Source organism: Solenopsis invicta, chromosome 3 (assembly GCF_016802725.1).
Source record: "Solenopsis invicta isolate M01_SB chromosome 3, UNIL_Sinv_3.0, whole genome shotgun sequence".
NCBI lineage: Eukaryota > Metazoa > Arthropoda > Insecta > Hymenoptera > Formicidae > Solenopsis > Solenopsis invicta.
Genome location: NC_052666.1, coordinates 9,988,159 through 10,000,708, shown reverse-complemented (window position 1 = coordinate 10,000,708; position 12,550 = coordinate 9,988,159). Strand labels below are relative to the sequence as shown.

Sequence of the window (12,550 nt, the reverse complement as noted above, 5' to 3'; positions counted from 1 at the left end):
GTCTTTAAGTTTTATTTTATAAGCATTATATGATTGATACAACTCTTAAGCATTCTTTCAATTTTATATTGTCTTATTACTTTTATTTTTATTTTTTAATACTTTTACATTATTAATATTAATATCTTTTTATTGCACAAAATATTGCAACCTGTTTTATTTGAGTCGTAATGTTATAAGAACATGATACGAGTAACAAGTCTGTACGTAGTTTAATTTATGCTGCTTGAATTTACACTTTCAGAAACATGTCATGGTGCGTTTGCCATTTCCCAATGGATGACTCCGTAGAAGTTGTCCCTAGTAACTGGATAACTAATGACAATCAATGTGTGTGGCCGTTAACAAAAAAACCAACTAAATTATTGGAATTTATTAAAAAAAAAAACTCCAAAAGATGATTGGAAAACCTTAACTCTCCGAATTTTAGGACGATATGGTAAATATTAGCCTTATTTAAATTGCAATTTCTTGTGCTTGTATATTTTATAAAATTTATATACAATTGTACAAAAATTAAGTAGCAGAGTTGGATAATAATTAATTAAAAAGTAAAAAGTTACAAAATTAAATATACAGTTAATAACTTTTAATTACTTACTTTTAAATTATTTATTTTTTAACTTTAACTAGTTATTTCTGAAACGCAAATTTTAATTTACTGAATGAAATTACTAAAAAGAATTTATTTTTGTAAAGAAAAATATTATAAGAATAAACATAAGAAACAATATTTCTTTATTATCTCATATTAACTTATTTTAAAAATAAAATATTAAATTTGTTTGATAATTTATATTATAATTTATTTGAGTAACTTAACTTTAAAAATTACAAATTTCTAATTTAATATCAATATATTTTTTACAATTAACTTTAATTTAACTTTAGTTAATTTAATCTTAATGTTACTTTCCAATAAGTTAGTTTTATAATCATGAAACTTTTAACGTAACTAAATTAATTTTATAAGCCATTAACTTTAAACTAATTTAGTTAAAAAGTATTAACTTACGCAACTCTGTTAAATAATATGAAAAACATAAAATATGCACTTATCACTTTATAAAGTTTGATGTATTTCATTAAAAGAAAAAAATATTGCTATGTTCACATTTTTTTAAATTTCGTTTTTAGTTTATTTATTAAAATTGTTCAATTAATTGAATACTTAATAGAATGTACTATATATATATATATATATATATATATATATATATATATGACTTTCTAAAAATAAAGATTTTTTATCAATTAACTATGGCTTACCTGTAATATTTTTTCTAGATGATTATAAAACAGCTCAGAAAAAATGCAAAACAGCAATAGACAAAGATAATCTGTCATCACTATCTGAAGCTGCTGAATATAGACGTCGTATTCACAAAAATAGAAAAAGAGATAGTGATACGGACGAGGAGAGCGAAGAGGAATCGTTCATTAATTTTCCTAAATACAATTCAGATAATACTGTTTCTTCACCAAATTTAGCACATATAGGTACGGTTAATTAAATGAAAAAATTATAAATTTTGATATTATTTTTATAAGAAGTGTTCTTTTCAGATTTAAGTAATGAAGCTCACAGTAAAACGAATCAATTTACAAGCAAAAAGATAAAATCTGATACTGTTTTAAATGAGGTTCATAAAAATATTAAAAAACAAGCAAATGAAATGAAAGGTAATTTTTGGAGAAAAACTTTTCTATATGTTTCAGTGAATATATTATAATGTATACTATCTAATTCATTGGCAAGAATTCGTAAAATATGTTGACACTGTATCGTATTTATTTTTGTGTTTTAAATATTTTAGAATTTCAACGTCAAGTTCTAAGACACTTGCATAGTATTAACGCCCAAATAGGGGAATTAAATGAGCATGTAGATTCATTAAAACCTAATCTTCTTGATAATGAAGAAAATTCTCACCAAACTATTGTAAATGAAGATTCAATAAAATGCATAGAAGATTTGCCAATTAAGTCAAAACTTGAGCTTGAAGAAATTGAAAGAGTTTTGCAAGATAAGCAAATATTCCATGATGTGGTAAGTTGATTGTTATTACTGAAATTACACTATAATTATGTAAATAAATATACATTTAATTTATATACTAATTTTTTAGGCTACAGAATTATCGAAAATGGGCGGTACTAACCTAAGGATTATTGTTAAAAAAATAATGTGCCGAATTTTGACTCCCGAAGTTGGAAGAGATTACAGCTGGGAGGGACACAAAGGATATCTGATTTTCAAAGACTTGATCCTGGCAAAATTAGTCCTTAGTAAGTATTACAAATTTCATTTCGATTTATGATATTTAGCAAGATTTATATATTTTAATTTTTCTGTTAAATTAATTAATAAATTCGGAATATTTTATTCACCTTGATGCAAAATTGTAATGAAATTTATTTGTTTTAAAATTTTTAATTATAATGGAAAATAAGAGAAATTTCAAAGAGCTTTGCTAAAATGTTCAACAAATTAAATAGAAAATGGATCAGTAAGAGTCATAGCAAGATCTTAGTGTTAAAATAATATTTCATATGTGATTTATATACATACGCACACATTCACACACGCGCAACTCACATACATGCGCCACACACACACACACACACACACACACACACACACACACACACACACACACACACACACATACACACACACATATAGTTTTATATAGTTTCACAATTCAATAACATTTCATATGTGATTTTTATATACAGTTTTACAATTCTTCGAACTGTGTACTATTATTTTCAGTTGAAACACAGCTCTTACTCATAAAATGAATCAGAAAAGTATTATTACACAGTTAAATTAAAAATTAATTTAACATTACCAATACTATAATCTTTAAAATTTCCTACATCCCAAAAAAGTAAAAAGTCTGTTGCGAAAAATATTACCTTAGCCAGGATTTGTGGGATCGAAGGCAGGGAATGATTAATAAAATTCTTCCTTCTATTGCTGATATAAAACATATATGTATTGAGATTTGTGAACATGAAGTAATATCGCGTGTTTTCCGTTACAAGTTTCATGGACGAATGAACGACCCCCCTCGTGGTTACAAAAATTTTCAGTACACTCCGACATTCCATCCTACACCGCCATCTACTGAACCCATTCCAAAAACATAGTTAGACATTAACAGACTTCCTGGTGAACTGACTCAACCTACATGAATAGACTCAAAAAACAATATAAAGATAGTTAATCAAGATGATAGAAAACAATATCCCACAATCTGCCCCCTTGGTTTTATCATTCGGGTACGCTCATGAACTTCCTCACATGTTTCAACAGTTTTGGTTTACTCAATGGTTTCGTCAAGCAATCCGCAGTCATAACTTCATTTGGTACATGCTTCACACGAACATTTTCTTCCTTTACAATCTCCTTGATATAATGACATCTTCTGTTCAATAGTTTGGATTTTGTTTTAAATGTTCCTCCATTTGCCAATCTAACGGCATTTAAATTGTTGCATCTCAGTTCCGTCTGCGATCCATTCGACATCCCAATTTCACGTAGTAGCCTAGCAGTCCATACGACTTCCTTTGTTCCTTCCAGCATCGCTTCCAACTCGCTCTCCGTCGAAGAAAGTGCAACCTTCGATTGTTTTTTGCTCTTCCAGTGTATCAAGTCTCCGTTTCTATACACCAATATTCCTGAATATGATTTAGCATCCTTCGTCCTATCCCACGATGCATCAGCTTCACATTCAATTAGTCCTTCCACAGCCTTTTCTCCGAATTCCAGGCGGTAATCAATGGTTCCCCTCAAATAACGAAGTATCCTCTTCAGTGCTGTCATATGCATCATCCTTGGATCATTATTAAATTGCGACAGGTTATTCAGTGTGAACGATATATCTGGTCTAGTGTACACTCCCAAGTACATAAGACGTCCCATTAATTCCTGATAAATATGAACATCAGCTTGTTCACTGTTACTACATTCTTCCATAATTACATTTACATCCATTGGTGATCCGACAGTGTTACACTCTTCCATTCCGTATAACTGCAGTAAATTTTGAATATACTTCCTTTGATGCACATATATTCGTCCTTCCTCTTGTTCTATTTGCATTCCAAGAACTGTATTCGCTTCTCCGAGATCTTTAATATCAATGTACCGTTTGATCTTATCCATGTACTCCTTTTCAAATTCTTCTCTATTCGAAATAATCACCATATCATCGACATGTATTCCACAATACAGGTAATTATTCTCCTTTTTTACATAAAATAAACAAGGATCTTCCACCGATTGTTTCATTCCACAATTCTGCATCACATCTATCAAACATTCATACCAGCATCTTCCGGCCTGCTTGAGTCCATAAATACTCTTCTTCAATTTACATACTTGCTCTTTGTTACTTCGTAATCCATCTGGCATTTCCATAAATATTTCTTCCTTTAATGTTCCATGTAGAAACGCTGTTCTCACATCATAAATTTTTATTTTTCTCCTTTCTTGAGCACTTATACTGAATAGTATTCTTAATGTTTCCGTTCTTACCACCGGGGCAAAGGTTTCTCTATAATCCACTCCTGGTCGTTGTCCGCATCCAAGTGCCACTAATCTAGCCTTGTATCTCCGTTGTTCCGTATTCGGGTCTTCTTTAATGTTGAAAATCCATTTGCACTTTATAACTTTCTTGTCCTTTGGCCTCGGCACAACATCCCAAACTTTATGTTTATCTAGAGATGTCAGCTCTTCTTTTATGGCATCTTTCCAAAATTTCCAATCACTCGACTCCATCGCTTTCTCAACATTCTTGGGAATTTCGTCGTCTGTCACCAGTAATGCTGACTGTTGATTTTTAATCCTTTCAGATCTTCTAACGTCGTTTTGTCCTATATTTCTTTCTTGCTCTTCTAATCTCTCAACTCTTCGTAATTCCATTACAGCTTTAGTGGTTCCCTTCGGTCTTCCTCTACTTCTAATCTCAATTGGTTGTTCTTGAATTTCTTCTATCACTCCATTTCTCATATTCCTTCCATCATCAATTTCGTTTTCATCTTCGCTCTCGTCTCCATTCTCTAGATTTTCATGTGTATCATCTCCAAGATCTTCCTGTGTTGCATCCTCGTAAACACTGCTCTCAGTTCGCCTATCTTCTTCATCTTCTTCTATTTCCATTCGATTTTCCATCCATTCTTCGTTGTTTCCGGGATTGATTCCCATGATTATCAGTTTTTCTTCATCTTTTTCCTCTTTGTCTGCCTTTCTATTGATCAACTCACATCCATTCCTGGTCTCGTTGAATTTAACATCGCAATCCGCTTTCACCTTTCCTGTTTCCGGAACATACACCCTATATGTATTATTGCTTGCATAGCCTATAAATATTCCTTTCACAGACTTTGAATCAAATTTCCTTCTTTGTTTTTCCTTATCCAGGACATATGCCATGCAGCCAAACCTTCTCATAAAATTTATATTTGGTTTCCAACCGTTCCACATTTCATACGGTGTTTTTCCATGAACCGTTGACTTGCTCCTATTCTTGATGTATACTGCTGTACTCGCCGCCTCAGCCCAAAAATCCATTGACAGTTTCGAATCCATCATCATCGTCCTCGTCATTTCAATAATTGATTTGTTTGCCCTTTCCACTACCCCGTTGCACTGCGGTGTTCTCGCTGGGCTAAATTCATGTTTGATTCCTTTCGATTTGAACCAGTTTTCTAGCTCTTCCGCTATGAATTCACCTCCATTGTCTGATCGAATTGCTTTCAATTTTAATTCAGTTTGATTTTCCTTCAACATTATCAATTCCTTCAACCTTTTTGCCGCTTCTCCCTTTTCTCTCAAAAAATCAATAAAAATTACTCTTGAGTAATCATCTATTGTCGTCATTATGTATCTCTTACCTCCTCGTGACGATGGTTTTATAGGACCAATCAAATCTGTGTGCCACAGTTCCATTATTCTCTTTGTTCGTCTCCCTGGCAATCTAGGATGTGCCTTTCGACATATCTTTCCTTCCACGCATGGTTCACATTGTCTTATCTCTTTACTGGTTTCCTTCATTCCAATGACAAGGTCTTCTCTCTTCATTTCTTCGATGATCCTCTTGTTGATGTGTCCAAGTCGTTTGTGCCAAATGTCTATGTCTGTAATTGTCGCTGCTTTTTCGTCATTCATTGTTGTAGTTTTTACGTAGTACGCATTGTCCTCACGCACGGCTCTCATCTTTATCTCGTCCTTATCTCTGTAAACGATAGCTCCATGTTTATCGAATTTCACATTATATCCGTGATCAGTAATCTTTGCCACAGACAATAGATTTACATTAATATCAGGAACGCATAACACATTTTCTAATCGGATTCTACTGTTGACTGAATCTTGTTTTAATACTATTTCTCCCTTCCCGTCAGAGATCAATTTTTTTCCTTCTTTATCTGCTAACCGAATATCTCTTTTTTCGTCTTCTAGATACCCAAACATAACTTCATTACTGGCCATATGGCTTGTCGCGCCTGAATCTAATATCCATATGCAATCGTTAGAATTATCTTTCGTTACCTTGCTTTCTCCATTTTTGCATAACGACATACTCACATGCGCGCTGTCTCTTACTGTCAGTACCGACTCATCCGCTGTCTTCAGCGTAACCTCACTTTGCCCGCGTCTTCTACCGAATCCTCTTCCTCTCGAGTTTCCTCTTGTTCCTCTTCCTCGTGGTGCGATTCTCTTCGGTTCTTTACAGTCGGCCGAAATATGGTTTAATCCCTGGCAGTTGAAGCATTTTTGCTTGTTTCTACACTCACTCGATACATGGCCTTTCATTCCGCAATTATAGCACGCATCGTCGAATTTTGGTTTATCTCTTGCTCTTCTCACATATTCATCCCTCGATGTCCTCTCTTCTTTTCGCTTATTCTTCCGGGATTCTTCTTGTTTCAGTGCGTATCTTATATCATTGATCGTCAACTCCCTCTGTGTATCCAGCACTCGAACATTTTGATCAAACTCGGATCTTAGTCCGCTGAGTATATACATTCTCAGTTCATAGTCTTCTATATTTTTTCCAAGTTGCACACACTGATTTCGCAGCGCCTCCGCTCTGTTCACATATGCGTCGACACTCTCATCTTTATACATTCGCAGGTTCGACAGTTCGCTGAGGAATTTGGCCTTCAATTGATCGGTTTCCGCTGCCATGTTGTTCTTGATCAAGCTCCAAAGCTTGTCCGCACTTTTTTCACGACTGTATTTCAGCAATTGTGAACTACTCATTGTATTTATTATCACAGCATGGGCTGCGTAATTGTCGTCGTCCCATTCGTTCCATGACTTGTATTTCGTCTCATAATTTTCCGTACCTTCTACGGGTTTTTCAGGTGGCTTCACATTAATAACTTTTTTCCACAACTTTTTCGCTCTCAGAATTCCTTCTATCTTTACGCTCCATAGGAAATAATTCTTGTCGTCAAGCGTTTCCACACTTGTGAGATTCCAATTCTCCATCTTGAATCGAACTCTTCTCTCTCGTCGTTCACGCACAAACTCTCAACACTCGGTCTCTCAATTACACTCACCAACCTTCTTTTTGCATCAACCACGCTCTGCTACCAATTGTGGGATCGAAGGCAGGGAATGATTAATAAAATTCTTCCTTCTATTGCTGATATAAAACATATATGTATTGAGATTTGTGAACATGAAGTAATATCGCGTGTTTTCCGTTACAAGTTTCATGGACGAATGAACGACCCCCTCGTGGTTACAAAAATTTTCAGTACACTCCGACACTCCATCCTACACCGCCATCTACTGAACCCATTCCAAAAACATAGTTAGACATTAACAGACTTCCTGGTGAACTGACTCAACCTACATGAACAGACTCAAAAAACAATATAAAGATAGTTAATCAAGATGATAAAAAACAATATCCCACAGGATTTGAATCTGGATCCCCTCTTACTTCCCTACTTATCGGGAAGAGTATCTTAATCTGTTCAACCACCGAGGCATTTGGTAATATTTATCGCGACAACAATTAATATTCAAAAAAACATCTTATAAAGCCAGCGTGTAAAGACACGATATAAATTCAAGACTGTGATTTGTATCCAAGAAATTAAATGGCTATAATGTACTTACATATTTAAATAGATATATGGCCTAATGTACTTTTTCGTAAGGTTTTATTAAAGTACATTATATAGAATTATTGTCACTTATTTTTTTTTTGCGTTAAAAATATGAATTGCTAGAATATTTATTTGAAAAAAAAACAAAATGTTTTATATTATTTCAGAATCCGCAAGACTCACAACAAAGAAAAACCAGGATAACTGATCATGAAATTATCAATGCAATTAAAACTTGGTTGGTTAAAGCCAAGTTAAAAACAAAACAAGAAAATGAAGCGAATCGACCAGTGTCAAATGAAGCCAATGAACCAGTACCAAATGAAGCCGTGTAAAATTCAACGTGAGATTGCAAACATTTAATAATATACAGAGTGATTCTCCAACAACTTCGGTGTCCTTATAAGTACGTGTTTTTGAGTAAATTCTGAGATAATCTTTCTTATACAAAAATTTTGTCTCGCGCTTACTTTTTGAATTATAACAGGATAAAGTTAGCGAATTACGGGCCATGTAGACATGGAAAGCAGAGGCGGCGCAGCTCATCGTTCGATGCGGGCGCTTACGCGGGGCACTCTTTGCGACTAGCTCTGTCTGGCAATGAGAATTCTGTTTCACATAGACTCCCCCCATCTCCTTGTCCCCTTTTCACTCTTTCTGTATCTCAGCATGTCTAACTGTCTTTCTGAATGTCTATCTCTCTGCGTGTCTGTCTGTCTCTCTGCACGTCTGTCTGTCTCTCTGCACGTCTGTCTATCTCTCTGCATGTTTCTCCGTCTCTCTTCATGTCTCTTTGCATGTCTGTCTGTCTGTCTCTCTGCATGTTTGTTTATCTGTCTCTTTACATGTTTCTCTGTCTTTCTTCATGTCTCTCTGCATGCCTGTGTATTTCTTTGCATGTCTGTCTATCTGTCTCTCTGCATGTTTGTCTATCTATCTCTTTGAATGTTTCTCCGTCTCTCTGCATGTCTGTGTATTTCTTTACATGTCTATCTGTCTATCTCTCTGCATGTTTGTCTATCTGTGTCTTTGCATGTTTCTCCGTCTCTCTTCATGTCTTTCTGCATGCCTGTGTATATCTTTGCATGTCTGTCTGTCTGTCTTTCTGCATGTCTGTCTGTCTGCATGTCTCTCTTCCTTTCTGTTTCTCATGTGAACCAGAATAATTCTCATTGTCAAACAGCTGTTCGTAAAGAGTGCCCTGCGTAAACGTCCACATCAGACAGTGAATTGCGCCGCCTCTACTTACCACGTCTACACGGCTCGTAATTCGCTAATTTTCTCCTATCATAATTCAAAAAGTAAGCGTCGGACAAAATTTTAGTGTACGAAAAATCGTCTCGGAATTTACCCAAGAACACGTTTTTACAAGGACACCGAGGTTGTTCTGAATCACCCTGTATAATACTAATGTAGGATAATTAAAATGATGACGGAGAGTATTTGGTGTTAGGTTGAAGTAGTCTTTTATTCTCCGATATATATGATACAGGTTGTCGGATGACCGGGTATATAATCGTTATTGCTCGCTCGCTCGGGCTCGACCCCCTGGCAGCTTCTCGCTAGTGGTGGGAAACTATCGATAGTACTATCGATTAATCGATAGTGATTGCCGTTATCGAATTATCGATAGTCGGTAAGACATCTATCGAACTATTGCAGCGCCCATGCCCAGAGACCCAGACCCGGCAAAGAACAGTTGGAAACTGGGAGCTAGAGTGTGTCGTGTCATTTTACGTATTTACTCATTATTTTAAAGAGTAAATGTGAGGTATATTATATAGGATTATAGGTAAGTGATGTTTTCTAATATCTCCTGTTTAAAAAACTTAACCTAACCTAGCTATTGCACTATTTGCATTTGCACTGTTGTGTTCAAGTGTTCATTGTTGTTGTTGGTGTTGATGGCAGGTCATGGGTTTGATGTTTAATGAATTGAGAGCATGATAACTAAATATAACATCAATATTATTACTTCTATTTTTTACAGCTTTATTGTATCCGTTTTGTCAAATTCTATTATAAAATCAAGCATGAGCATAAGGCTGAAGGGTTCCTCTTTCGTTTGGAATTATTTTGAAAAAAAATCAAATTATTTTGCAAGTTGCACTTTATGCAGGAAAGAATACTCAACGAGCGGCAACACCTCAAACATGATTGATCATCTCAAACGCATGCACCGTAAAGAAGTTTCTGAGTTAAATGAGGAGGAGATAGAGGATGAGGATAATGACAATTTACCTTCAACTTCATCTCCAAAAAAGAAATTCCGCCAAACTGTTCTACAACTGAGACAGCCCTCAGATTTTTACAAAAATAATAATCATAAAAAAATGGTATTAGATAAAAAAATTGCTTTAATGATTGCAATTGATCTGCAGCCCTATTCGTTTGTAGAAGATAGTGGTTTTTTAAGTTTAATACATGAATTAGATGCACGATATAAGGTACCATGTAAGAAAACTTTTACTGAGAAAATTATTCCTGGGATTTTTGAAGAAGCGTCCATTAAATTGAAAAATATTCTGATCAATATTGATTGGTTATCTTTGACAACTGATTTATGGACCTCAATAAATTCAGAGTCGTACATTACCCTAACTTGCCACTTTTTATACGAGAATGAATTGAAATCTTGCGTTCTTGATACATCTGTAATGATGGGCCAGCATACTGCTAAGGATATTGCTTGTCACATTCAGGTAAAAATCATATTTTATATTACATTGACAAAAACCATTTTAATTCAAATTATTGCGTTTCAGACTATTCTAGATCACTGGACGATAACTAAAAATAAAATAGTGTGCATTACTACTGATAATGGAAGTGATGTGAAAGCAGCTTGTACTATCTTACAAATAAGAAATCTCCCGTGCTATGCACATACTCTAAACTTAGTAATTAAAGATGCAATAAAAGAGAATAAAGATTTTGATGCAATCGTTAAAAAATGTAGTGATATTGTTACATTTTTTAAAAGAAGTAACAAGGCCATGAAAGTTTTAAATAATGAGCAGGTTACGCTCGGTCGGAAAGTGCCACTAAAAGTCTTAAAAGACGTCTTAAAAGACGTAGAAACAAGGTGGAATAGCACTTATATTATGTTAGATAGACTTATTGAAATTGGAGATGCGTTGACCATAGCACTTAGCAAATCTGCTAAAGCTCCATCCATTTTAATGCCAGAAGAAAAAGACGTGATAACTGAGGCTCTTTTAGTCTTAAAACCATTTAAAGATATAACGGAAAAAATGTCAGGTATGTTGATATTTATCCTTTTTTTCATTATTTATCAATATATTTAAAGAAAATTAGGTAATTTATTTATTTCATATTGTTACAGGAGATAAATATGTTACGGCATCATTAATAATACCAATGACAGTGGAAATACAAATGGAATTAACTCGACTTAGACCCACTCTGAAATGTTCTATAGCTCAAGGGCTAGAAAAATCATTACAAAGTGTTTTGAGTAATAGATTGTTCAAATACGAGGCAAGACAGAAACCTCAAATTAGCACTTTTTGTGACCCAAGACTGAAGAAACTCGCATTTTTGTCCACCATTAACGCCAAAACTGCTCAAGATTTAACAGAAGACGAGGTGAAAAGGATAATTCATAAAAATAAAAATGAAATCAGAACTAGAGATTCCGGAGTTTCAGAAAGAGAAGGTAATAAATAATTTATTAGAATTTAATATAAGTTCATTTTTGTTATTAACCGTCATAAATTTTTTTATTAGAGCCTAAAGGAATTTTCAAATATTTACAAGAGAGAGACAAAAATGTAACGAATAGTAATACTATATAGCAGCTGCTATAACAATAGTAAATGATTACATCAAAGATAGACTGAAACCTGAAAACGAAGATCCTATTAAATTTTGGTTGTCATGTAAAGACAATTTGCAACCTCTAGCAAAAGTAGCTTGCAAATATTTGATTATTTCGGCCACCTCCGTTCCAGCTGAAAGAATATTTTCGAAAGCAGGAGAAATTCTTTCCAAAAAAAGATCAAGACTAAAATCAAAAAATGTGAATACATTAATTTTTTTAAAACAAAATCAATGGCTCATAAATTAATAGTAAGTACATCTGTAAAACTACTTATTTACTAACGATTAAATAAATTTCTTTTGAAAAACATCACATATACCTTTCATTTATTATTAAATTTTTAAAGTAAAAGTTGAGCAGAAAAACCATCGATAGTATCGATAACCATCGATAGTATCGATACTATCGATAGTCTTTTGTTAATACCATCGATAAATCGATAGTTGAAAAAGTTGATAGTTTCCCACCACTACTTCTCGCTGCTCTGGAATCCTCGCGATTCCCCTTCTCCTTCTCCTTCCTAACGTACAAAATAGGCAAATTCCTATAGCGCGTCCGCCGGCTAGTGCC

At 34.1% G+C, this 12,550-nt stretch overlaps 1 protein-coding gene and 1 pseudogene across 3 annotated transcripts; both read left to right on the top strand.

Moving 5' to 3' along the window:
- The first annotated feature begins 244 nt into the window (after positions 1 to 244).
- Positions 245 to 8,478, top strand: LOC113005599 (annotated as a pseudogene).
- A 1,151-nt stretch (positions 8,479 to 9,629) lies between these two features.
- Positions 9,630 to 12,288, top strand: LOC105206570 (E3 SUMO-protein ligase ZBED1). 3 transcript variants are annotated; one of them, XM_039446711.1, is made up of 5 exons: positions 9,630 to 9,928; positions 10,256 to 10,838; positions 10,902 to 11,397; positions 11,483 to 11,815; positions 11,887 to 12,288. In XM_039446711.1, the coding sequence occupies exons 2-5, from the start codon at positions 10,290 to 10,292 to the stop codon at positions 11,952 to 11,954; spliced, it is 1,446 nt and encodes a 481-aa protein (XP_039302645.1). In that variant the 5' UTR covers positions 9,630 to 9,928; positions 10,256 to 10,289; the 3' UTR covers positions 11,955 to 12,288. The 3 variants fall into 3 exon arrangements, with proteins under 3 accessions (XP_039302645.1, XP_039302644.1, XP_039302643.1); XM_039446710.1 differs by having other exon boundaries at positions 10,127 to 10,838; XM_039446709.1 differs by having other exon boundaries at positions 9,630 to 10,838.
- The last annotated feature ends 262 nt before the right edge of the window (positions 12,289 to 12,550 follow it).